The 27,994-nt window shown below is 41.3% G+C and overlaps 1 protein-coding gene across 2 annotated transcripts; it reads left to right on the forward strand.

The window, feature by feature from the left end:
- Nucleotides 1-480: 480 nt before the first annotated feature.
- fyco1a (FYVE and coiled-coil domain autophagy adaptor 1a) lies at nt 481-27,967 on the forward strand. Of its 2 annotated transcripts, none has more exons than XM_034080649.2 (18): nt 481-544; nt 2,751-2,852; nt 3,919-4,025; nt 4,179-4,304; nt 4,607-4,713; nt 5,471-5,614; nt 6,280-6,367; nt 9,070-11,472; nt 13,434-13,526; nt 16,367-16,485; nt 16,579-16,746; nt 17,692-17,841; nt 19,677-19,906; nt 20,590-20,743; nt 21,657-21,749; nt 21,843-22,053; nt 25,588-25,697; nt 26,306-27,967. In XM_034080649.2, the coding sequence occupies exons 2-18, from the start codon at nt 2,792-2,794 to the stop codon at nt 26,388-26,390; spliced, it is 4,449 nt and encodes a 1,482-aa protein (XP_033936540.1). In that variant the 5' UTR covers nt 481-544; nt 2,751-2,791; the 3' UTR covers nt 26,391-27,967. The 2 variants fall into 2 exon arrangements, with proteins under 2 accessions (XP_033936540.1, XP_033936541.1); XM_034080650.2 differs by having other exon boundaries at nt 485-544; nt 2,754-2,852.
- The last annotated feature ends 27 nt before the right edge of the window (nt 27,968-27,994 follow it).

Raw genomic sequence — 27,994 nt, forward strand, 5'->3', positions numbered from 1 at the left:
CACTTGATCCTACATTTCCCACAATGCAACCAGCTCATCTGCTGAAAACAAAACACACAGGCTAAGTATTAGTGTAAAATCAATTTGCGTCCTAAAAAAAGGGGACCAATTGACCAGCGTTAAATCGTATTATTAAATATTAGTCTATTTTACTTGTATAGTATGTAACACACAAACGGGTGTTGGAGATGATGGTGTTTATAAATGATAAAATACACATACATTTTAAAAGTAACGGTTTAGCGGTTCGAAATTAATATTGCAGTTACATTCAATATACTTTAAAGATGTGCAACAGACAACAAAGGACAACAGAAAAGTGGGATAAATTGTTGTTGTCATTTATCACATGACATCGGTGTTTACTTTGCTACGACAACCAAGCTACCTTAAGGGTCCCGCCTACCAAGCTCATAGTCATTGGTCGAAGAGATACATGCGCTCTGTGATTGGTTAACACTGTTACAATTGTGACACTTTAAACAAGTTTGTATGCACGCCTAAACGATCTGTGTTGTTATGGACTTGAGTCACATCTGTAAAAGTATGTCAAAGTTATTATTCTTTTATACATATTTAATCTGAAATGGTCTATAAACACGCTCGATTATCCAACGTATCGCTTGTTGGAGATGTCACTGCTATTTTCTAAATACCTGCCAAAGGTTAACTGTGTAAAAGCTAAATTTAACGTCACTGTAAAAGCTACACAAAGCATTTACAAGTGTCTTTAAAGGATTGAGCTGCCAGCTGTTCGTTCTTGTCTGTCGGTTTTAAGGTTCGAAATTAAATATTAGTGCTTAACGTTAGTGTTGTGAAACTATTGTTGATGTTTTCAAACTGTTGAAACCTAACATAGCTAAGTTAGCCGTTAGCTAAACAAAAACGTAACGTAAAGTGCGTTAGCTAACGTAACTACAGTGTGAATGCTGAAGTATTCAAATGCAGGTTTTTCCAGTATTTTGCCACTTTTATAACGTTGTATTAAGAAGGCATACAACATATTTTACATGCTTTGTTTACTTCCTCATAGCTAACTAACAGGAGTGTTCAGCAGGAGGAGGACACGGTAACATTTTGCACATACTATCCAGTCACATTCCTCTCTGAATGTTATTTTTTTTGTGTAGTTTATCAGAGGTATTGACTTATGGTATACATAGTTTATGGACTAGAGGACTTTATGTACAAGTAGGGGTGAAAGAAGTACTCAGATCTTGTACTTGAGTTGAAGTACCAGAGTAGGAATACTATGTTACAGGTAAAAGTCCTGTATTCAAAATGTTACTTACTGTAAGTAAAAGTACAAAAGTATCAGCATCAAAATCAAGTACTTATTATGGAAATAATATACATATAATTATATTTCGTAATAATACATATATGTTTTGATTCTAATTATGTATGCATTATTATGTTTATCATAGCTGGTGGTGGTGGAACTAATTAAATTACTTTTTTTACTGCTGGGTAGTTTGGGAATTAAGTCCAGGTGTAACTAATGTCTTATTTAAGTGTTCATATCATTAATCCGTATCTTCACAATAACTAAAGGGATTACATAAATGTAGTGGAGTACAAGTACCTCAACATTGTACTTAAGTATAGTACTTGAGTAAATGTACTTAGTTACTTTACAACACTGTGTACAAGTCAAAAACATACAAATAATTCCTATATTGTGAATAATGATTTTATTTGAAAGCATTCACGTCCTCTCACACAATGTGTAGTTATATAAAAGTATGAGGATTGTACGTTTTGTTGCAAATATTTCTCCTGTGGGTTAAAAAGTATATTTGCTCACAGACTTCATGGAGGATATATCCTGTGTCTTTAAGTTTTTATCAGGTCTGTAACTATTTCTCTATTCTTACTGTAATCACATCTGCACACGCCTCCATTTGGGACCAATACTCTCCAGTCTTGTCTTCAAAATATATTTCTGTGGCTATCATCCGTTGATTTTGCAGTTTTAAAATCATTTAAATTATGTTTTTAGTTATTATAGTCTGCGTCACTGAATGTTATAAAAACAAAAGTGCATCGTTGGGATACAGGATTACGGTTGAAAAATGTGTGTAGTGACATTTCTTATACTGTCATACACGATCATGACGATGATAATTTCAGAGGATGAGCATCAGGAGGACATTACATTTTAAGCATCAGTTTGCACGTTCTACTTTAAAGCAGATGTGTATCTCTGTAGTTGGCGTAAAGAAGTGAAATTCTTTGCCCAATGATTTAAAGGGCTGTAAGGCATTTTTTATGTTTAAGAAAATGTATAAAGAAAGTGTAATTAGATAATATGAAGTTAACTTTTGATTGTGTTCTGGTTTTATGTTGCAGTATTTGTAAGCAACTGTGACTGAAAGAATATTGCTTTTTTTCTATATTTTGTTGTTGTTATATTTTTTTGTAAGAAGGGGCAGGTCCAATATTAATTAATTTAATTAATATACAAAAATAATAAGATTTTCTTCTCCCTGCTCCTTTCCACCATGCGCTATGATATGCTATGCGCTTTTTTTTTATAAGTGTACGTGTTTTGTAAAGTGTACATCTTGTTTTAAAATAACTGCCATGTGTGGAATAAACACATAAATAAATAAAATAAAATGCCATTTCTGATCATTCTTATTAAAGTGTGCCCATGCTCATAAATTGCAGCCACAAGAGAGTACAGTAGATTTCGGAGCGTTCGTGTCCAGCTTTTGTTCCTGACCGTGTCTGATTCTCTGATTCAGCAGACTGGGTGTGACCCTGTGACCCCGCGAGCGGTGGGGCCATGGCTGCTGGGGCGACAGTCGGGGAGAGCCAACTACAGAGGATTATCAGAGATCTGCACGGTAGGCCAGCTTCGTGTGTGTGTGTGTGTGTGTGTGTGTGTGTGTGTGTGTGTGTGTGTGTGTGTGTGTGTGTGTGTGTGTGTGTGTGTGTGTGTGTGTGTGTGTGTGTGTGTGTGTGTGTGTGTGTGTGTGTGTGTGTGTGTGTGTGTGTGTGTGTGTGTGTGTGTGTGTGTGTGTGTGTGTGTGTGTGTGTGTGTGTGTGTGTGTGTGTGTGTGTGTGTGTAGCTGTGAATGAATAGATTGGCTGCAGTCAGATATTTGCAGCTGACATGGTGTGACTGGAGAGAGGTGAAAGAAGATTCATAATCACTAGACCTGATTTCAACTTCAATTCTAAGCAACATTTTTCGCCTGGAATTATCTGACCTTTCCTGGATGTCAAGTTATTTGAGAAAGTGTGCGTCTGAGCTCATGTTGCTGTAAAAGGGTGTGGTGGAGGGTCTGTCAGCATGCAGTGTGACAGAGAGTTCATACTGAGGATACACCCATCGCAGGTGTCCTTCCAGTTTTTGCGATGGATACGAGGCAAGTGGTTGATTGGCAGACTAGTTGTGCTTAATAGGGTAAAACATTTTAGATGTATGCACTAAGGCTGTTTGTGTAAGTGTACAAAGATGGGAAAATATTACAGTGATGCAATTCTATTCATTTCCTCTGAGTCTGTTTTGGGCCACGTGACTTTAGGTTTATTCTAAGGAAATAACAATTGTCTGTCTTTTTGTTTCTCTCCGTCTTCCCTTCCCTAATATACTGTATTTATCACTTCCTTTCATTTTTTTAATAAGCATTATGTCTTTGCCTTTTGTATGTCTTCACCAGGGTGAATCTACATGCATACTGTTTGTATAAAGTGTTATTAATCAATCAATCAATCAATGTTTATTTATATAGCCCAATATCACAAATGTTACATTTGTCTCAGTGGTCTTCACAGTGTGTACAGAATATCAGTATGACAATACGACACCCTCTGTCCTTAGACCCTCACATCGTACAAGGAAACTTCCAAAGAAAACCCAGTTTAATGACTGACCTTTGTTTCTTGTTTAAACTATGTGAACTTCAGATGCTGTTGCTGAGCTTGCAAAAGAGTACAGGGAAAGTGGGGAGCCAATCACAGATGACAGTACCAACCTGCACAAGTTATCCTACAAACTGGAATACTTACTACAGGTGTGATTCAGCTTTAATTGTCAGACATGACATGACTTACTTAGGGAAGTTGTTATTAATAACTATATTAATATATATATGCCTCAAAAAATGACATACATTCAACTTCCGTTTTTAATTCCAACTGTTTCTATATATGTGTTCACCTTTCAGTTTGACCAGAAGGAGAAGACCACATTTCTTGGTACAAAGAAGGATTATTGGGAGTACTTCACTGACTGCCTGGCCAAAATCAAAGGAGCCAATGATGGGATCCGCTTTGTCAAATCCATCCCTGAGGTAGGAAGACACCATAGACATGACAGAAGTTCCCACGCACAAAAAGCCTGTTGTTTAACTTTTTTTGCATTGTATTCAGAGCTTCTAATATGCTAGGCCCAAAACACACCCAAGAAATCAATTGAAGTATTAGAGCTAATGTGTTTCAACCTTGTAACTCTAACATATAGAAACAATTAGTCACATGTTAAGTTTTTTCCCCATCTTGTTTTGTTTGAATAGATTTGTTAGAAGAAATGTGTAGATGTTGATGTGCAGTTAGTCTATGAAGTTATGTGAAAAAATGTCTTCTTCTGCTTTAGCTGAAGACATCTCTGGGGAAAGGACGGGCGTTTATCCGTTACTCCCTCGTACATCAGCGCCTGGCCGACACTCTGCAGCAGTGCCTGATGAACCAGAGAGTCACCAGGTAAATGATCAGGGAGCAATGTAGTCTCTTTTTAGAAAAACAGAACAGCATTTGTTTTTGCATCACGGTGAAACAGCTTTACGGCCCGTCCGCACAGCGGCGTGCGTTGAAAGCTTCTGCGTCACTTTTCGCCAAACTGCATTGCGGGAAGCGACGTGGAGCTTTGCTGGCGTGGCTCACTGCAAAAGTTGAGCAATGTTCAACTTTTGAAGCCTCGGCAGAAGCGTCAATCGAATCATATCAGTACAAGCTCTAGCCAATCAAACCGCTGCTTGTGTGTCAGGGGCGGGAGATTCATGTGATTGGTTGTTGGTCGCCGGCAAGCTTCGACGCACGCCGCTGTGTGGACGGGCCGTTACAATAAATTGCATTTCATTTAGCAGAACATGTTCTGTTCAGTTTGATTCGATCAATTCCCCTTTCTTTTAAAGTAGTAGTCGGTCGGAGAGAGTCGCTGTAGAGAGGGGAGAGTTGAATATTAAAAAACATAACAGAGAAGAATCGAGTTACTGTTTTCAATCACATTTTTGATGTCAGATTGTAGAGTTCTGCAGTTTTAGTATTGTGCCATAAAATACACAACTAAAAGGGAACATCTTAATCTTAAAGAAGCACACAGCTGATATTTGGTGCCTTTCTTGATCGAGAAGAAAATGTTGTCAAAAAATGTGACGAAAGATCTTTTTTCAGCCACTATCCTTGTTTCTTATCATTTGGGTATTACCTACTGTGACCTCTTTCTACCCTCTTCCCACAGTGACTGGTATTATGCACGGAGCCCCTTCTTGAAGCCCCACCTGAGTGTTGACATAATCAATCACTTGTACGAGCTCAATGAGGTCCAGTTTGATGTGGCCTCCAGAGGTCACGATCTTGATGCCTCCTGGCCAACGTTTGCAAGGTAAATGTAGCAAAATCATAGAGACATAAAACAGAAATTCATCTCAAAAGTCAAACTGCCGCTGAGGAACAAGATAGCGAATTGTAGCCAGGAATGATCCAAGTCCAGACAAGATGGCAGTTTCGTACATTTTTTAATCCAATATCATCCGAAAGTACAACGCTTGCAATGTGTTCCCTGTGCCTTTGTTTCACCCTGGTAAAACACGATATGCCTACTGGTGCGCTACTCCCACCATCACCTGTCTCCAATATATACAATTATTAGGTGCCCGAATCACCAAGTGCCCAAAGATGCCTTCATTATAAAAGCATTCTGTTATTTCTTGCACTATGTTTGTTGGTTTTATCTGTTTTAGGCCCTATATATATATTCATGTTGCATTGCTGGAGGAGCCTGGGACCTGCCATATCTACACTAGCTACTGTGCATATGACATTAAAGCCTTAAATCTTAAATCTAACACATTTTCTATAAACAAAAACAGCAAGAAAATGTATGTTTAACTATTAAATAATATTAAAGCAATATATACTGTAGCTCAGACAGTAAATAACGACACAAAACTTAAAAAGGAGGTAAAACTACAACAATATCTACAAAATGATTACAGGTGTGTACAGCCTTCCTATAAACCACCACTATATTTATTTTCTAATCAACAGGAGGACACTGGGAAGCTCACCTGGCCACACGTGGAAAGCACCCAGTCGCAGTTCCAGTATGAACAGTCTGGCCAGCACCTACTCCCAGGTAACACTCACACAACATCCTGTCATTTCATCGTCATCAATTCAAAATGTTTAAAGGTCACCTATTTACGGTGGCTGAGAGGTGCAATCGACAATTACAAAGTGTGACACACTTTAACAAAGCTTGAGACAAATTTGCATTTTATAAAACAAAATGACAAAGCAAAACACTTTTACCCAAGAAAAAACGATTTAACATGAACACAAACAAATGTACAAGATGCGAAACACTTTAACAATCTAGAGAATCAAACCGGAAAGGGAATGCTCATCATACCGGAAGTGACGTGCAAGTGAGGTGTGTGTGTGTAGAGGTGTGTGTGTTTGTGTGTGTGTGTGTTTGTGTGTGTAGAGGTGTGTGTGGCCATAACGAAGCAGTCTGCAGTCGCTCTTTAGCTGTCTAATATGGGCTCAGAACAGTCTCATAATACACACATGCACACAGAAGGATTCACACTTGTGTTTTTCAATGCACACACAAATGTGTTCCGTTTCATATACATGTAAATAAAATCCAAATACAGAAAAAAGTTTTACATATCTATTTTTGATCCTCACTTATTAGTTTCCCGTTTAAATCCTGAACCTGCAAACACAACCAGCTTTCTGTGCATGGATCGCTTTGCATTCGTGTGTGGGTTTTTTGAGACTCCCCTGACCGTCAGCCGATTTGTTCTTGTAATTTTTTCTATCTATAGCCAATCAGATGTCTCCTTCATTCTAAGCCAATCACATGAGCGCGCCCCCGCGAGGGTAAGATTACTTCATATACGCATTTTGCGCTGTCCGGTCACTAAACAGAGGGCGGAGCATCAAGTGATCATGCAGAGCAGCGTGTCTCAATCAGACTCAGCAGCTGATCTGATCTCTCTCTCGCGTCCGGTTACACTTCACTCGCGTTTATGTCCATATCGATCAGATCCAGCTCTCCTGATCGGCCTTTAGCACCGATCAAACTATTAAGAGTGAATATCGGCCGATAATGACCGGCGGGGCTCCCCCCGTTGACAGTTCACTGTCTAGCACTGGCTTCGTAGTGCACTGATCGATTAGGCTAAGCTAACCTGTAGCTGCTCCCTCCACACTCACAACAACTTCATACAGAAGACATAAATAAAGCAGCTGTATTCGCCATACAGGAAACACATTTAAAACGGTTTTGCCTGCCGTTTTTGTGTACACACGCATTCATCAATGGTTTGGAAAGTGGTGCTGTACCTTAATAATATAAAGGCTTGTATTTGCGTGCATTTCCTGTTCGGAAAGTGGCAATGTACTGAGAGTGGATGGATATATCGTGATGAGCAACACCATGTCACTTGGCCCAGGTGGTTTCCACAGAACGGACAAAACATGTTTAACAACCTTAAAGGTCCATAGGTACCGGCGGTCTATCCGCCAAAATAAACTTAGGTTTGTGTCAATCACTTGCACGTCACTTCTGGTATGATGGGCATTCCCTTTCCGGTTTGATTCTCTAGTTTCTGAAAGTGTTTCGACACCTATACATTGGTCTCGAGCTTTGTAAAAGTGTTTCGCATCCTGTTAATTTGTTTTTGTTGATGCTAAATAGTTTTTTCTTTGGTAAAAGTGTTTTGCTAATGTGATTTTGTTTTATAAAATGTAAATTTGTCTCAAGCTTTGTTAAAGTGTTTCACACTTTGTAATTGTCGATCGCACCTCTCAGCCACCGTACCTATTATGCGAAACCCACTTCTTCATGTCTCTTCTACATCAACATGTGTCCCCTCTTCTTCATGTCTCTTCTACATCAACATGTGTCCCCTCTTCTTCATGTCTCTTCTACATCAACATGTGTCCCCTCTTCTTCATGTCTCTTCTACATCAACATGTGTCCCCTCTTCTTCATGTCTCTTCTACATCAACATGTGTCCCCTCTTCTTCATGTCTCTTCTACATCAACATGTGTCCCCTCTTCTTCATGTCTCTTCTACATCAACATGTGTCTCTTCTTCATGTCTCTTCTACATCAACATGTGTCCCCTCTTCTTCATGTCTCTTCTACATCAACATGTGTCCCCTCTTCTCCATGTCTCTTCTACATCAACACGTGTCCCCTCTTCTTCATGTCTCTTCTACATCAGCATGTGTCCCCTCTTCTTCATGTCTCTTCTACATCAACATGTGTCCCCTCTTCTTCATGTCTCTTCTACATCAACATGTGTCCCCTCTTCTTCACGTCTCTTCTACATCAACATGTGTACCCACTTCTTCATGTCTCTTCTACATCAACATGTGTCCCCTCTTCTTCATGTCTCCTCTACAACAACATGTGTCCCCTCTGTGGAAAGAGAATCTGAAAGTTTCAGGAACAAAGATTCTCTCTCTTTTTGTTCTGATCCATTTCTATAAAAACCTGTCTGAAAATGAGCTGATCAGATTTTGGCCACTTTATGACGTCATAACGAGTTTTTGGCTTGTGTATCCATTAGCCAATCAGCAACCAAGAAAAATCCCCCCCACCTTATCACCTGAATCTCCTCCTAGAGCACCATTGAGTTCTTATTAACCAAATATCTCTCAGAGGGGCGTGGGGAGGGGCTCCTTACTTTCATCTAAAGTAACAGACAGAGAATCAGCACTTTTGAAACAGGGCTGAAACAGAGGGGATTATGGGTACAATAGGGGACCTTTAAAATACATGATGTTCATCTCTCTCCTTCTCGTCCTTCCTTGTTGTAGCAAGCCCACGAGTTTCCCTCCAGCCCTGACTATGGTCAGAATCTGCTCAATGACCTGAACGAATCCTGCACAGAAGAGGCCGGCACAGCTGAAGACCTTCGCCTGGAGCTGGACCAATCAGAGCTGAAGCAGCGAGGGCTCCTAGATAAAGTGCAGCAGCTGGGCGAGGAGGCTGCTGAGCTCAGGGATGTAGTGGTGCAGCTCCAGAGTCAGCTGGATGTGTCCCTCGCTGCCCAAGAGGAGCACCAGGGCTTGCAGGGAGATGTGAATGCTCTGCAGGGAAGAGAAGAGGCCCTTTCCAGAGAAGTGGAAGCACTCAGGACCGGGGGAAAAGCTGAACAACAACTGCTCCAGGAAAAGCTGGCAGCTGCTGAGGGGAAGAACATACATCTCCTAGCCAAATTAGACGGGGTGCTGAGTGAAAAGGGCCAGCAGGCAACCAGTCACTTTGATTCAGCTCAAAAGATCCATGAGTTACTGGACAGATTGAAGGAGGCAGAGAGAGGGAAGATGGATGCTGTAGCTGAGGCGGATGAGAAGAAGAGACAGGCAGAAAGGCTAGAGGAAGAGCTGACACTGAGGGAAGCAGCAGCAACGCGTGGCGAAACAAAACTAGAAGCATTGGTAACGTCTGCATCCGAGGAGAAGGCAAGGTTGCAGGTGAAAGTGGAGGAACAGTGCAGCGCTCTTGATAAGCTGCAGGGGGCTTTGACAGTGAGAGAGAAGGAGACAAGCAACCTCCAAAGACAACTGCAGGACCTCCAAAGATCCCTAGAGGAGAAGGAGAAGGACACGGAGGAGGTGAAGGAGAGGGCACAGCAAGATAAAGAGGAAATGCAGAAGAAGTCTAATGGTTTAGGATCAGAAGTCACTGCCCTTAAGGGGAAGCTAAAGGAGAAGGACGCACAGCTAGAATCCAAGCACCAAAGCCTGATCACCGAGAGAGACACGCTGACCAATAACCTCGTGGAGCTGGAGGGAAACGTCAAAGAACAAGCAGTGAAGATCGAAGGATACAAGACTCAGTGTGGCAGCTTAATAGAGCTAAATAAGAAATTGCTAAAAACAGAAAAGAGAAACGAGGGGATGAAGAAGGAGATGGTAGAACACCGAAAAGTGACCGAGACTGAATTAGCTGCTCTGAGAGCTTCTGAGAAACAGCTTCGTGGCCAGATGGACGACACCAAGATGACGGTGGATGAAAAGGAGCAGCGTCTGCGCGAGGAGAACCGCCAGCTGGATGAGAGTCTGCAGAGAGCATACATGGCCGCAAAGCATCTGGAGCAGGAGAACCAGAGTGTGAGGGAGGAGCAGGACACGGTGAAAGCAGCTCTCAGCCGTATGCAAGCCGACCTGAGGAGTGTTCACGTGCAGATCGGAGAGTTGGAGAAAAACTTAGGAGTCTCGCGGAAGAACGAAACCACCCTTCAAGAACAGCTCGAAGCCAAAGAGGCGCAACTAGACCATACAGAGAAGAGTCTCGTTGAGCTGCAGTCCAGGTTGGAGTCTCTTGAGACCAGGGAGAAGGAGCTGGAGATCGCCAAATGTGACGCAGAAGCAGTGTGTGCTAAACAGACAGACACGATTGAAAGGGTTACCTCGGAGACGCGAGTGATGCAGACATCTCAGCTGGAGAGGAGCGCGGCGCAAGTGAAGCAGAACCAGGAAGAGACGGGGAAACTTCAAGGCCAATTGGAGGTGTGCATGAAGGACGTGTCCAGGCTGCAAGCAGAGACCCTGGACCTCAGGGTGCGGGTACAGAGGTCCGAGGAAGACAAAATGAAATCACAAGCACAACTGGAGGTGACGGAGGCCCAGAGAGATGAGCTCCGGACTCTGACCGAGCATCTCAAAGCCCAGACTGAGGCGCTGAATCAAAAGCACGTAACAGAGCTAGTGGACTGCAAGAAGAACGAGGGGGTTCTCATTGAACAGCGTGATACAGAAGTAGCCGTCTGTGCAGAGTTGTCCATCTCTGCAGCGGCCGTCCGCGAAGAGCTGTCCAAACTCAAGGCGGAAAACAGCCGGCTGTCCTCGGAGAACGGCGAGACGCGAGAGGGTCTGCACAGAGCCAACACTGAGATGGCAGAGCTCGGCATCACCATCTGTAAGCTGGGTGCAGAGAAGGAGGAGGCGAGAGAGCACTGGGCCGGGGACGCCGCCAGGATCCAGGACATGGAGAAAGAGGTGGGGCGACTCGAAGAGAGCATGGCAGAGCTGCAGCGGGAGAATGCCAGACTAAGAGAGGAGCTGACAGAGAAGGAGACACTTCCGGAGAGTATCATGGAGCTCCAGAAGCAGCTGGACAACGCCAAAAACCAAACGCAGAGCGCCACGGAGGAGGTGGAGGCCGCCAAGTTCCGCCTGAGCTCTGAGAGCATGAGCCATCAGGTCCAGATGAAGGTGAGTCGGTCAGAAGCGAGTCAGCTGGCACTTACATTTTGCCATTAGAGTTGACAAGCATTGAAAACACACGTTATTACGCAACTTAGGTTTTTTATTTCGGGTGTCTGCGGCCAAGTATTAGGGTTCAACTCTTTAGCTGGCAGAGCATTGCAGACAATGGCCTCCCCTCTATCCCCCTATCAACACATATTTCCATGAAGGCGCTCTGGCCCAAAACATTGCATGACAATGTCAGTGAAGGTGGTCAACATTAACACTCACTACTGAGCAAGCCTATTCTTTGCACTAGTTATCAATCAATCAATCAATCAATCAATCAATCAATCAATCAATCAATCAATCAATCAATCAATCAATCAATGTTTATTTATATAGCCCAATATCACAAATCTTACATTTGTCTCAGTGGACTTCACAGTGTGTACAGAATATCAGTATGACAATACGACACCCTCTGTCCTTAGACCCTCTGTCCTTAGACCCTCTGTCCTTAGACCCTCACATCGTACAAGGAAACACTTCCGGAGAAACCCCACAGTTTAAAGGGAACATGGGAGAAACCTCAGGGAGAGCAACAGAGGAGGGATCCCTCTCCCAGGTCGGACAGACGTGCAATAGATGCCGTGTGTAAATCGAAAAAGATAATACATTTACAACATAGGTAGACCAAATGTTTTGGAAAAGCATGTCTGTATAATAAGAAGATGAATCAACGAGGATGTCAACAATCCTGTGGAAGCCATCAGGGAAGTAGTATGGTGAGAGTCAGGCAGGACCACAGAGACAGGTTCAGCCACGACTCGAAGTCCACGACACAGGACATCCAGGACACAGGATGCAGGATCCTGTGTCCTGGATAGTTATTAGTTTATTGGCTCCATTCACACCTTGTAAGACACCTTGTAATCTGTATCTGAATTTGTTAAATGGGCAATGACATCCAATCCATGGGTCTTTGCATCTACACCTGTTATCTAAATTCCTTTTATGGCTTGATTGTACCCACAATGTGATCATTCATCAATATGCAAATGAGTGAGGCGGAGCAGGCTGACGTGTGAGTCCCAGGTTAAGGGAAGCACTTCCACACGAGGACGTCAGGTGTGTCTGAATCACGTTGCCAGAGAAGAGAGTCCCTCGCGAAGCAGATACAAATCACATGTACATGCCAGGTGTACATCGGGTAGTGCTCAACATGTCCATAACCGTGACCTCTTGAGATCGCAATGTCACTCCAACACTTTATTCCCCAATAAAATATCCTAACTTTTGGATAGATTGTTATGTAATTGTGTACAGACATTCGAATCCCCCATAATATCCATGACTCCCATGCTTTTGATCAAGCCCCATACTTGGTTTATGACCAGAAGTAAAACTCAGAAATCCTTTATTAGTCCCACAGCGGGGAAATGTAAACGAATGACATTCCTATCAGCTAGGGATGCCAGCGATTATTCGAATATTCGAATATTCGCTACAGTCTCCATAATCGAATATTATTTTTAAAAATCGATTTTATTATTTTTTTTTTAATGTATTTTTTTTTTATTATGTCTTAGTTTCAACCAAAATATATATAAATATATATATATATATGCTAATAATAGTAATAGTATTAATAATTGTAAATGGTCATTGGTCACACCACCAGTTTGTTTTACTGTAAACTTGGAGGAATAATCGATTATTATTCGCCAGGGCTGCCGAATAATCGATTTTGATCATGGTCAGTTTCTGGCAACCCTACTATCAGCCTCAGCTGCATTTTGTGTTTGCTAATTAACAAACCTTAGCATGCAAACCCTCTCAATTATGTGAGGGTACATCAGAGTCAGAATCAGAAACGGGTTTATTGCCAGGTAGGTTCACACATTCGAGGAATTTGACTTGATGTCGTGGTGCATGCATGACATAGCATCAGTACTGTATGTAAGCATTACATTCTTGTTTTTCAGAGCGTTAATGAGCAGCTGGACGCGGTGAGAGGCCAGCTGCAGGAGGAGACGAGGAGTGTGTCCAGCCTGCAGGACAAAGTGTCTGAGATAGCGGTTTGTGTCTTTCAAGCATCAAATACAGTGATGTATAATAATAATAATAATCTCGATTATTTGGGTCAATAATTGATATCACGATTATTAAAAACGATTATCCATTTACCGTACTTTTCGGACTATAAAGCGCACCTGCATATAAGCCGCAGCAGCTAAATTGTCCGTCTGTCTTGCTCTCGTTCTGTCTCTCGGTTCCACTTTTACTTTGGCGCGCTACCTGTCTCACTCTTTTCCGGCCTTTTCCTGCTGGAGCCCGCCGCTTAAAGGTGGCGGGCGCGGACCGGTCATAGAGCCCATAGGGTTAAAGGTGGTTAATTTTACCTGTAAAATCCATAGATTTAGGAGGTTCCCTAGTGGCCGTTAGCTGTACTAAAAAAATGGGGAATAAAGTCGCGGCTTATAGTCCGAAAAGTACGGTACTTTGAAAACATCAATTTATTGGAGAAAAAAGATTTGAACAGTATCTTTTTAACAGTTGATTACCCTGAACTTTAAGTATAATTTACGACGGAGTATTAGGGCCACACTTAGAAGAAAAAAAACAGAGAGATTTCGAGAATAAAGTCGTAATAATGCGAGAATAAAGTCATAGTTATGAGAATAAAGTCGTAATATTACGAGAATAATGTCGTAATGTTACGAGAATAAAGTAATAATTACGAGATTAAAGTAGTAGTTTAATAAGTGACTTGAGAAGCGGGCTTGGAGGAGATTGTCTCCTTTCTGCAGGAGGAAATGGCTGGTTCTGGCCGACGACATTACATTACATTGCATTTAGCTGACGCTTTTATCCAAAGCGACTTACAATAAGTGCATTCGACCAACAAGATACAAACTTGAAGAAAACAGAATCATATAAGTACATCAGGTTTCATAGAGCCAAAACATTTCAAGTGCTACTCAACTGGCTTTAGGTAAGCCAGTCCTTTATTAGTATATAAGTGGTTTGTTAATAGTTCTATCGCCCGAAGTGGAGTCGAAAGAGATGAGTTTTCAGTCTGCGCTGGAAGATGTGTAAGCTTTCTGCTGTCCTGATTTCAATGGGGAGCTCATTCCGATTCCACTAGAAGGCTATCGTTCGACTCCTTCTGGATCCAAAGCCTTGATTACAAGTCTCATCGTTTCTTGTGAAACAGCAAATCCCCTTTGAACAGCTCGTAGATGTAACCAACGATAGCCTTGTAGTCGGCCAGAACCAGCCATTTCCTCCTGCAGAAAGGAGACAATCTCCTCCAAGTCCGTTTGTTTCGTTCTTCGAAATAATAGACATAGTTTCTTGCACAACCTTTTCAAAGTTCTAATACTTATGATAATCTGATGCTGATGTGCCAAAAGATTAAGTATTTCGTTATTTGAGAAACCTAAACTAAAGTACTACTTCACAAGATGCTCCACATTCCTCATTTTATTGCAGGACGCTCCTGTTGTCTCCTTCTCAAGTCATTTATGAAACTACGACTTTAAACTCGTAATTATGACTTTACTCTCGTAATATTACGACTTTATTCTCGTAACTATGACTTTATTCTCGAAATCTCTCTGTTTTTTTTCTTCTAAGTGTGGCCCTAATACTCCATCGTAATAATTCAACAGGAAAAAAAAAAAAAAATTATATAAAAAAAAAGAAGTAATAATAAAAAAAAAAAAAAAAAAAATCGTTTTATTTTGATGACGTTGTTTTCGTAATCGTTGCAAGCCATAATCGTAATATCGCGATTAAAATACGATTAATTGAGCAGCCCTACTATCTACTACCTAAGTAAATACATGGTGACGGAAGAATGTGTTCTTTAATCTTTGCAAAGGAGAAACATGTCATATAAAACATCATTTGAAAGAAACAAAAGTGGGATGTACTGACTTCTAGTCTAAAGACAAACATGGGTCACGCAGTCAAAAGTGCAACGTCCTATACATAACCTGGAGCAACAGCAGCTTTATCATAAGTGGATTTACAGGGATGGAGAAAAGTTACACACCACAAGGGACATCATTACAGAAGCATGGTTTGTTTAATACTCATCAACAGGAGGTGATTACATGACTTTTTTCAGGTTGTTTTTGTATATCGATTGATTTCTTTGATTGCATTAGGTAGATTTGAAACAGCAGTGTCATACGATTATAATTTTGATTTGTGATTAACTTGATTGTTGGATTTAATTGACTCTGGGTCACTCCAGGGAATGTTATCTAAAAATGTTTTAATCACATGTTTTGATATATAATATACTTCAATATATAGGAGCAAAACTTTTTTTTTTTTAGGACTCCGACAATTTAATTAAACCCAGCCGTGTTCAAAAGAACCAATTCAAGAACAACAATGGAACTATTGCTTAAAGGTGGGGTAGGTAAGTTTCAGAAACCGGCTCGAGTGCACTACAATTTGAAAGTACACAGCCGAAAAGAATCTGCCCCTTCCTTCAGACTTCCTTACAGAGCACCTCCTCCAACACACATGGACGCACACATGACGTCAGCAGACTGGTGAAAGTGGCCGCCTGTTGCTGGCGAGTCATTGAAGTACTGCTGCAATGCACGCCCAATGAGGGCACGAGATACATTTGTGCGTGCACGAGATGGAAGGCTGACAGACAGGGCGGCAATCCGATTGGTTGTACTTTTTACAGTATTACGGCTACCACAGATGACATTTTTGTATGGATTTTTTGTCAAACCATTTAAGATATTCATTGCTATCGGGATGTTAAGAGCATTCCATGGAATATAACAAAAAGTGTATCTCGAGCCGGTTTCTGAAACTTACCTACCCCACCTTTAAATTATTGAGATTAATGTACAAATTTGACATTGTTCTTATAATGTTTTTAAAGGCTTTGAATGAGCAGTACCTGAACCTAACTGGCGAGAAAGACTCTCACATCACACAGACAGAAACAACCATCCGTGAGAGTGAGAGCGAGATTCAGCAGCTGAGGGATGCTGTAACCAGGTGCGTTTATTTCCAGTCATACTTAGTATCCCCTTGGTTTAAAAAAAAAAAACGAGCTACAGAATCATTTTCTTTGCATGTGTTTATCCTCAGCGCTGAAGAAGCACACTTGGCTGCGCAAAAGCTCTGCGAGGATTTGAGGCAGAAACTCATCACAACAGAAGCCGACAGAGCAAACCAGAGCATGACGATGACTGCAGAGATCGATGACCTCAACAGGACGAAGGGCAACCTTGGAGAGCGGCTCATCGAGCTGATAAGGTACGACCTTTCTCTGTCACAGCTGCGTAAAGGGGTTAAAGGTCATGTTCTCGTTGGATGTCGACCTCCTACAGCTGCTGCCTGCGCTTTGATAGACCCAGTGGGTGTGTGTGTTTTTGAATAGTTTCTTCCAGTATGAGTATCTCTCATGTTGTTATATTTGACAATGATGGGGGGAAATAAGATCTGAGAAGCAGGGTTGTTGCATGCGAAGAGAGGGTGATGCTGAAAGGCCAACATGACAGGGGAAGTGGAACATAACATATTCTTCATTGTTATCTCAAAAGCGATTGAGCGAGTGATACTGTGTAAGGGATGAAACACACATTCAGTGATTACAGTCAACTCCTTTGGGAGGTGCACACAGGATGTAAGCCTTTCATTGTTCAATAGGAGGCACACCTTCATTGTTGTACCAAGAATATACAACGTGTAAGATGACATGGATATTTGAAAGGAAAAATAGTTCAGTCAAAGTGCATATAACACATCAAATGGGCTCAGTCTTCAAATAAATGGGAAGCATACCATATAAACCACATGTTTTATATTTAATATTATAATATCATGTCAAATGTTCTTCCTAAAACAGGATGGAATTAGATTTTGTTGCTGTCGATATTGTTTTCTGATTTCTGAAGTGTTAGACAGACCCACAATTCCCTTTGTAAAAACATGTGACTTCTATTTGCCAAGAAAATTAAACGGCACTTGTTTGTCCTGGCTTTGTCCAATGTTCAGATATCTGTTCTGTTGCACATTTACAAATGTTATAAAAAAAGATACCTTTTTTGTTCATTTTAACATTTCAGAATACTTGTTATACAAACAAATATGTTCAGGAATCAATTGTGAAAGTTTCCTTTCCGTTCAAATGATAATGTCCCCCCTTAAGACAGCAGTCAATGACACTCAACTTGCATTTGTCTTTTTGTGCAACACCAGGGACAAAGATGCTCTGTGGCAGAAGTCAGACGCTCTGGAGTTTGAGCAGAAAATGCGAGCAGAGGAGCACTGGTGGTCCGATAAAGAGACCACCAACTGCCTCGACTGCAAGGGCCATTTCACCTGGTGGCTGCGCAGACATCACTGCAGGTGGGCTTCAGTGGGCCTTATGTTGCTCCTTTTTAAAGATCGCCTATTATACAAAATCCACTTCTTCACGTCTCTTCTACATCAACACGTTTCCCCTCTGCGTAAAGAGACTCTGAAAGTCTCAGGAAAAAAGATTCTCTCTCTTTTTGTCCTGATCCTTTTCTATAAAAACCTGTCTGAAAATGAGCTGATCAGATTTTGGCCACTTTATGATGTCATAACGATGTTTTGTCTTGTGTAACCATTAGCCAATCAGCAACCAAGGTAACCCCCCCCCCCACCTTATCACCTGAATCTCCTCCTAGAGCACCATTGTGTTCTTTTTAACCAGATATCTCTCAGAGGGGCGTGGGGAGGGGCTCCTTATTTTCATCTAAAGTAACAGACAGAGAATCAGCACTTTGGAAACAGGGCTGAAACAGAGGGGATTATGGGTAATGCTGCAATGATCTGTTTGGTGTTTGGAGCCAAACACTTCAGAGACATGTTTGTATATACCTCAGACAGGGCTCGAGCTTAAGGACGTCCCGTCGTCCCGGGGCCGAAAAAAATTGTGTCGGGGAGGATACAAAATAATTTTGGGACGAACTTGGGACGAGAGTTAGAATAAAAATACCCTGCTAACTCTACTACAAACGGCGATGAAAATGAAACCGACTGCACGTTTTGTGTAGCACACATGGGTAGCACACAGTTATTAAACCTCACGCACAAAACATTTAGAAACCCGCGAAATACACACACAGTACATAGTTACAGCTGTGCCGCTGGCCGTCAGCCAGCCGCCCAGCTGGCTGTGCCCGCAAATTCCTGGCCCGCAAATTTGCGGGTCTAGCTATCTACTGAGTGTGTGTATTTCGCGGGTTGAGTGATGCACAATGGCATCCCGTGGAGGAATTCTGAAATGTTTTACCGTTACATCACAAAAACGCACAGCAGAACCAGACCCTGGAGCGCCGGCCTCTTTATTTACTTACTCCTCTTCATCCCCTAATAAGGCTGAGAAGAGAACCCTCCATCGTATTTAGTCCTTAGCAATATGCTGCCTCTCCCCATGTGGGGATGGGTACCGAGCCCCGGTATTAAACGGGCCCCGGTCCGAAATTATTAAAGACAGTGGTAACGTTAAACTCCGACGTTATCGGACTTTTTATCGGTACTGAAGACATTTAAAAAATATATGTCATATGTATTATTGCTACATACACATTATATCGCAGTTTTAGTTTCACCAACTCCGTTTCTAATATGCAATAAGACTACAACATGCGTCTGTGATGTATTTTCGAGCTTTCCAATCCAGACGAGATCTCTCTCTCCCGTCTGTGTGCGAGGGGGCGGGGCCGTTTGTAAAGGTCTGTTACAGACTGTCATCCTGGTTAGCGGTTGCTCTGGGTTCTGTCTTCAGGACACAGTGTTGGATTTTTTTGTTAATTGGATGGGACTTGATTGGATTCAATATTAGAGTAATTTTCTCGTTTGTGTGTTTGTTTAAATATATTTGGCCTTTGTATGTGTGACAGAACGATTTACTCATAAAAAGGTTGATGAATTATCATCTAATGATTTGTATGATGTTGTATTTATGTTAAAGGTCACTTTGAATGATTTTAACTAATGATAATGTAGAAAAACTAACATTTTAAATTCGGGACGATCCACATTAATTTCGGGACGGCTTAGATTGTATTTCGGGACGGTTCCGGGAGGATGGGGAAAAAAGTTAGTCGAGAGCCCTGCCCGCAGACCTATAATATATTGACAAACAGTATAATAGCGGACCTTTAAACTACGTGAACAATGTCTGAAACGGATTAAAACCCTTTCTCTCTCAGGCTTTGTGGTCGGATCTTCTGCTACTACTGCAGCAACAACTTTGTGCTGACTAAGCACAGCGGGAAGAAGGAGCGCTGCTGCAGGGACTGCTACAACCAGCACAGCGCGGTGGTGGAGAGGTTCACAGAGGCGGAGCTGAGTCCTTCAGACACTCAGCCCCCCCCACCCTTAGCTGGACCCCAGCCCCCTCCAGAACCAGCCCCGTATAAACCCACTCCCAGGGTCACAGGTGAGAGGCAAGCTGGGGAGAAAGCACATGCTAACCTGACCACTGCACACTTAACTTAAAGGTAGCACCCACAAGCTGTGGTTCTCAGGCCGTGTGTAGCCCGTTAACTGGGAAGCAGAAGTGAAAAGACTAACTTCTTCATAAAGAGGAACAAGGATCGAAGTATTTGCCGTAGGATTCTTGTTTAGTAGACAAAACGGGAAGATGGTGACATTTCAATTCTGACAGGAGGCTATTTAACTTTCATTCTAAATAAAGGAAAGCTCTTTGTTGGGGCCCATTATCAGACGTTCATTTAGGATGGTTCAAAGGGCACCTATTATGCAAAATCCACTTTCTCATGTCTTTTATATATAAATATGTGTCACCTCTGTCGAAAGAGATTTTGAAAAAAATATTCGCTCTCTTTGTCGTATTAAGTAACAGACCCAGAATCAGCACTTTTGAAACAGGGCTGAAACAGAGTGGTTTATGGGATGCTGCAATGATCTGTTTGGTGTTTGGAGCCAAACACTTCAGACAAATGTATATATCTGAGAGCTGTAATATATTGATGAAAAACAGTGTAATAGGGACCTTTAATGTTTACTGTACATGCACAATGTATTTGGTGTGCTCCTCAGACTATACCATGAGAATATGTAGTGGTCCAACAGTAATTGATATATTCTTGTTTCTTCCAGTTTCAGACCCCAGCCCAAAATCTGATGACGGGGTTTTTGACATAATCACAGAAGAGGAAGTGAACGGCGTCTACGACAGTGACAATGTGTCCCAGACCACAGGGGGCTCTCTGGAGGGAGATCAGGAGCCACGGCCCCCAGGAGCGCTGGATATGTGAGTGTCATACTTCTGTAGGGTCAGAAAACTGAGACCTGGTTCAGCCGGAGGCCAGATCCCTCAGTTTGATATACTACGGCAACTTAGTACTGATTTCAGGTTTACACTCACAGATAACATCCAGACCTATATAGTCACGTATTGCACCAAGCGGTGGGACATCTACACACAGTACATTCATGAAGTGTGTGTCCTGTTTGCTGATCAGCCTGTAAATCCAACATACTGCGTGGTTTCATGAGAAATGTAATTAGGTTTCAAATCTTACTTTGCTTATAAAGCAGACACACAACAAGGCTGTCTTCCAGGTTGTGTTCACCTTAACTTCTTGACCTTTCCAAGTAGGACATTGGGAACTGAATTAGTTCCTTATTATTGATAATATAAAATCAATGTGTCCAATGTGACCTTTATCATTCAGTTTAAACAACAACAGATCAGTGCCTTTGCTTCTTGCAACTTCAGGGTGGAAGAAAGATGCAGAAGTATGGATGTGTTACCGTTGTTCATTTGATTGAAATATAACAACATGTTTATGCGGGAGTACTCAATGCGGTAACCCTTAAATATGTGAACAAAAAATGTACAAAGATGTACCTCGGAGATAACTGGGAGCACGGTGAGGTAACATTGAATTAACTTGTGCTTACATTGAACTCACTTTAATGGCAACATAATTTGTTAAGCATAAAGTAAATGGGATCAAATCTGCAAAAATGCATATTCTTCTTTAAATGCATCAATATGAATCCGTAGTGTATCCCCAAGACAGCAATACCTATCCTGCCTACTAGTGCCTACATCAGGATGCTTTCTATTTGTGTAGTTAAATTATCATTATAGCTCTGAATCATTACCGTTGAAGAGTTATTTGCATTAAAAGTATATATATCACTCGTGTGTTTTGCAGAGGCACCGGAGATGTGACCCCTGAGGACCCTGAAGACCATGTTCCCACTGTTCAGGATACAGAAATCAACATTCTCAAATCCGGAGAAGTCACGTGAGTCTTGGCTTCTGGTTTGAAGTGTGTAACTGATGAGAGACTCGTTTAAATGCCACTGAAAACTCATTTGAAATGGTGTTCTTATTGCAGGATGGCTGTCCCTCTCAGCATTGACGATATTTCTGGGTTTGGTGAAGGTTCCCGGGAGCTCTTCATCAAATCCAGCTGTTACAGTGTAATCACTGTTGCCGTGGGTGACCGTGGGCCAACCATCAGCTGGGTGTTTTCCTCGGAGCCTAAGAGCATCTCCTTCAGTGTCGTTTACAGGGAATCAGCTGATGTTCATGTGGAACAGTCAAAGGTAGACGTCAAAGATAAATGTGTTCACTCCTTGTACTCCTGCTCATACATTCAAATTGCAGTTGCTTCAAAACAGACTCAAAAGTTATTTACAGACACAAAGGATTGACCCTGTGTCTTAGGACAGTGGTTCCCAACCTGGGGGGCGCGCAGGGGGGGCGCGCAGGGGGGGGGGGGGCGCCAGGCCTCAGATGATTTGAGGAAAAATATCATTTTTTACTTCTTTTTTTTGTTTACATATAATTGTAACGCAATACATGATTGTCACTAAAAGCCTTGTCTCTACATTACAATAAAAAAAAAAAATGGATTAATTAGTTTTAATAAAAATTAAAGTTAGTAGCTATTAAAGGCATAAAAAGACAGATATTTATAATTCTTTCTTTAATAGAAATGTTTCTTCCGCCCGTAAAGTGTCCAAACCAGGCTTTTCTGGATAAGCGCATTTTTAAAACATAGTCATTGTCCACGCCGGTTTCAGTTGGATTATTTGTCACAGTTTCTCCGATCAGATCGGTCTCCTCCATTTTGTCGATTATTTACGACTTTTGAATCCACATAAGCACATCGGCAAAATCCGGCTTACTTTGAGCATGTGTTCTAAACAGTTTAATCCCTTTGTGAATTGTTTCCACTTCCGCCGTCCTTTAATTTCTTCATACAGCGGGAATCCAAATGAATTAATCCTGAGTCCAATAATCATCAAATTCACTCCAATAGTGCATTCATTCAGTTTGTGACAGTAGTTGTAGCAGCTTGAGACTTTTAAACTTTAATTACCGCTGTTGCGCCCCCCCCCCCCCCCCCCTTGTATGTGTGTGTGGGGGGGGGGGGGGGGGCGCAACTTCCAACAGGAGTCATTTGGGGGGGCTCTTGGGAAAAAACATTGGGAACCCCTGTCTTAGGAGACCCCTGCAGTGTTTTGCTTGATCTTTCAAATATCACTGACGGAGGAAAACCCCCGCGGGTGTTCAGTGTTGCTCAGCAGGTTAAGGTACACCACCTGCGCTTTAAATGTCAGGGTTTGTAAATGAACAACCTTTGGTTTCATAAACTTCTCCTTCTACTCATGTCAATATTTACTTAATATATTAAGTCACCTTTGATATATAATATAAATATAATTAAAAATGAGTTGGCATTAACAATATATTACATTTAAGAACATATTATATTCTGCAAATAAGCCACATTTATCACTTAGTCAATTGATAGAAAATAGCTTTTTGTGCAAAAATGCCAAATATTTAATTTGTTCTTGTTTCTCAAATATTTTTTTTTCTTTTTTTTTTACTTTTGAATTGTTGACAGGACTATTTGAAAACGGTAAAATTATGAACATTTCCCACTTTACTGATTTGTATAGATTTTTTTTTCATCTATCAAATTATAATTTCCAGTTTGACTGACAAAAATGCTATTAATGCATTTTATTGCATTTATTTTTGTATATATAAAAACAACTTAAAGGGGAAAGGAAACACCAATTACAGTTATAATATTCCGGTAGTTTATTCATTTTACAATGGATATTGATCGTAATATTTATTGTATATGATATTACTCGCCAAAAGAAAATTAATTATCCGCCGGCCGGGTGGGGAATTCCGGGACCAGGCCGCCGCCATTAGGGGAGTCCCAAATGGTGACGTCACTGGCTGTGTTTTCGCTCCACCTGAAGTCAACACAACGTAGCAGATATGGCAGCGATGGAGGAATTTTGCAATGAGATCGACGTTTTGAACGATGAATTTTACTATTCGTCGGGAGATGACATTGATGTGGAAGCATCTACAGTTACCAGGCATCCCATGGCCTATGCTTATGAACCGATTCGGTCGAATAGAGTGGCATACGATCCGGAATAAAAAAATTAAAAAAACACAATGCTAACAGTGAGCCTCTGAATTAGCCCCGAGCGAAAATGCTAACCTATTACTGCACCGAAAATCACTCCTAGCTCCCTTATTACTTATCCTAGCCGCACATCCAACACATCGTTTATGATCGCAAGGAGACACAGAATCTAACGGTGCCCACCTCAACACTGAAAGATACAAACTCGCGAGGTTATCCACAAAAACGTACATCAAAACAAGTGGCGCTAGGTACTAACATACGCCAGGCTAACGGTTTACCTTCCTCATTGTCTGGTCTAAACTGGTCTTCAATGGCATTACAACGATAAAAACGATGATGTAGTTAATCCATAGGTTAATATCCAATGGGGCTGTGTCCCCTTTGAAATGTTCTGATAATCTATAAGCAATACAACTGCAATTCCGTTATCTGCTGTCCGCTCTGTGCTCCGTGCGCTCTGGGTCCTGCAATACCATCCATCAATAGCAATACTAGCCTTTTTAGGGCTGTTTTCGACAGATGAGCATGTGTATGCCAGTTTAATTAGTTGAGCTATAGAACACCCCCAATTCTCTATTGTGCGTCATAATAATAGCTACCATTTAGTTTGGACGCGATTGCGTTAATTAATAAGGTCACACTGTGTCAGTAAATACATGTGTGAGCTAGTAATCTGGTAGTGCTGCAATATGTACCTCTCTCTCGGCAGCTGAAGCAACTCGTTTGGTGGCTCGAACTTCACGTTTGTTGACACTGTCATTGTCTTGCGCGGCCGACGTGCTGGGACGGTCGGTGTTCCCGACTGCATACGTTGAGAAATCGAATATTGTGGGAACAGATCCTGGCTTCAAATCCAATGTTTTGTATTGAACCAGGCATCCAGACTGGACTTTGAGCAGCTTCTCATCCTTTAGTGGCAGCCTATGGAAATGTACTTCTTCCTTCTTTGTATAAAATCCATTTGTGCAGCCTGGGGCAATACAATAAACTCCTGACGACGACCGTTTTCTTGTAATGTAAACTACTGGTGCATTGCACGCCATGTTGTTTGTTATTGAGCTTTGGCCCAGGAAGCCGTACAGTCAGTGACGTCACTGGAAAAGTCCCGGAGCAATGGAAGCGCCCATGGTCATTAGGCACGTATTTCAAAAAGTAAATTCGCGTATCTCGATCGTTTACATTGGAAATAGACTAGATAAATACATTTCCTAATGGTAATATTGTCGCATGGAAAGCAGTTTGAAAAGTGTTTCCATTTCCCTTTAAAGAATTATATTGCACACTTTCAAGTTCATATTTGTATGTAGTGTCTCTACTGTGACATGTCTCCATGCTTTAATGTTCAAAAAGCTCTCTCATACTGCCTGTGCTGCAGCACCTCTTTTCACCCTCTGTCTGAAACCAGAGCCCAGTCTACTCTGATTGGTTATCTGGCCGGCTCTGTTGTGATTGGTCAACCGCTTAGAGATTTCCCGCCCCTTAGCCTGGCACGTACAATGTGTTGGAGCGCTAGCCAAAGTCAAACATAAACATTGTTTGCACAGCATATTATTAAAGCGACACTAGAGTAGATAAATAGGCTGGTGAGGCGAGAGTTGTTAGACAACCCGTGGCAGAATGTTTTTATCTGAACATTGAGTTTCACTTCATGCCGATGTTTCTGTTCTGCTCTCAGGTCCTGATTCCTCTGACTCGCTGCAATTCCCATAAAGAGACAATTCAGGGACAGCTGAAAGTCCGGAACGCCGGCCTCTACACACTCATCTTTGACAACTCCTACTCACGGTACATCTCCTCTGCCCCGCTTCTTCCTCTCAGGGGGAGAAGCAGCGTGCGAAATACGATTAACACCTGAGCCCCCCTGAAAGCCTCAACAGCAACATTTGAGGGGGGTCTCAAATTATAATATATATTTGTCACTTACAATGGTCACTAAAATGTTTTTAAGCTTACTACTGTATGTCCAGTATATCTGTAGCTCGTTTTTTTTTTTAACCAAAGTGATACATTCATAATTCAACATTTATTCACAAATATCTTCTGTTCTGGCTGGCAAAAGCCTTTCCTCGCATAGAATGGAAACAGATGGCTCTTTAACGGTCGCGTATTCATTCATTCATATGAACGTCAGAATATAGAATTATTTGACGGCACCCCTGAAGACGACAGACGGCGCCCCGGTTGAGAAACACTGCTATAGACTACTGATTGTCTTGGCTTGCATCCATGGAATATTGTATAGGCCTACTGCATGGGTATATTGAGCAACAATCGGGAGATGGGGACCCCCCCCGATTATTGACCGGTATTTCGCACACTGGGGAGAAGCATATTAATTATAGAAATGCATTAACTTTGATGATAAATTCTGATTGGAAACCCTCTTTCTACAGGTTTATCTCCAAGAAGGTCTTCTACCATCTGACCATGGAGAGACCCATCATCTACGATGGAAGTGACTCCCCTGAACACGGATGATATAAAGGATCTCAAAGATGGAAAATTCAACGACAGTTTCTAATTAATAGGATTTTATTTTACCTCTTTTTCTCCAAAATGGTTTTTACCCAAGTATTTTATGCCTCCATTTTTGATTGTGTTATTTAAGTCTGTGGTCTTATTGTCTTTAGGTGTCCCCATGTTTTAACTGTGGCCTAAGTGAGGTGTTGTCAACAAGAGGGAAACGTCTCTGAAAGAAACAGGAAGACAAATGTTTTAGTGTGTTTTTATAGATGTCCACCAAGTAATATACTATATGTACTCCAAGTTTGGTTGGCTTTTGGTTTCGTTTGAGACGTTTTGTCTTTCTTTTATTTTTGTCAGTCTTACTATTGGTCTCTCTTTTCCCAACATGCTGTCATGTTAGGGAATGCAGTAGTATCATTACTTCATCAGTATAAGTATTTATTGGCAAAAGACCCAAGACATATTTTATTTTAATTGACAAAGTACGGTCAGTTGTTGTGCAATCTTTTAAATCAAAGAATTCAAAGCAGAAAGGTGCAGACAAAAGGTTTGCTCCTGGCTTTATTAATGACCCCGTCTGAACACTATGTTTGCACTTTGCTAGCGCAGGAATATCCAAAAGTAGAAACTAGAAACTGACCCGGAAAATTACAATATCTGTTTTATAAGAAACCGTATAAACTTTGTGCAGATCTCAGGAGTGGGACATTGAAGTGTCCTCTATTTGTAGCATGTCCTTATTTTTAATGTTTTTGAGTGAGAGAAAGAAGAAAAACTGCCATCTTACTTTCTGTGTCAGGAGAATACAAATCAGCTTTCTCCATCCAGTTTATAGGACCTCATTAAGCGGAGTGCCTGCACCTACAGGCTGACTGGTGTCATTACAATGACATTCACTAAAGGTATATTAAAAACGGTCAGCTAATCAGCTACTGTACTTCTAAAGTGCCTCTTATCTCTGATGGCCAGGGATTACTTTTCTTTTGTAGCATCGACATAAAACATGACACTTGGTACGAGTTGATACCATTCTGTAAAAACGTATTCAGTGACATTCAAATCACAAATCAGCATTTATTTTAAGTTTGACTTTCATTTGGATTCTATTGTAATCCCGGGCATCTTGTTTAGGAAACCCTATTCAATGTACTCTCGATGATCAAATGGCTTTTATTATGTTTTAATGTTTCTTTTAAAGCAAAGTAATGAGAGAAAAATTATCCAGCTCAATCTCGGATTAATCCGTACACTATAAAAAAGCAAGGGCTAATCTCTGTGCTGTTGAAATCTTTTCTAGCTTCATAGTAAGATCTCTTATATTTTTAATGGGTATATATTTGTGCAATTTCTATGCAAAGGCTCATATTTTCATTACAGAGCTGCACTTTGTGATAATTACTTTACAATTTGTTACAAACAATACTGAATCTGTTAAGTTTACAGTATCTTTGTCAGATTTTTCTACTTGCCGATCTTGAAGGATCATTTTTGAAGAAGTGTAATATGCATGAATCATAACTACAGGCACTCAGTGTGACTCTAATAGATCTGTCAAACATCCAGTAAACATGAATAAAATGTGAGATCCACTAATCTGTCTCGTTAAGTGTGTGACA

Source organism: Pseudochaenichthys georgianus, chromosome 4, assembly GCF_902827115.2.
Source record: "Pseudochaenichthys georgianus chromosome 4, fPseGeo1.2, whole genome shotgun sequence".
NCBI lineage: Eukaryota > Metazoa > Chordata > Actinopteri > Perciformes > Channichthyidae > Pseudochaenichthys > Pseudochaenichthys georgianus.

Coding starts and splice junctions, on each gene's coding strand:
- fyco1a (XM_034080649.2), top strand. CDS start 2,792: ATGGCTGCTGGGGCGACAGTCGGGGAGAGCCAACTACAGAGGATTATC. Junction 4,026..4,178: donor AACTGGAATACTTACTACAG/GTGTGATTCAGC, acceptor TTCACCTTTCAG/TTTGACCAGAAGGAGAAGAC. Junction 20,744..21,656: donor CCCCCAGGAGCGCTGGATAT/GTGAGTGTCATA, acceptor TGTGTTTTGCAG/AGGCACCGGAGATGTGACCC.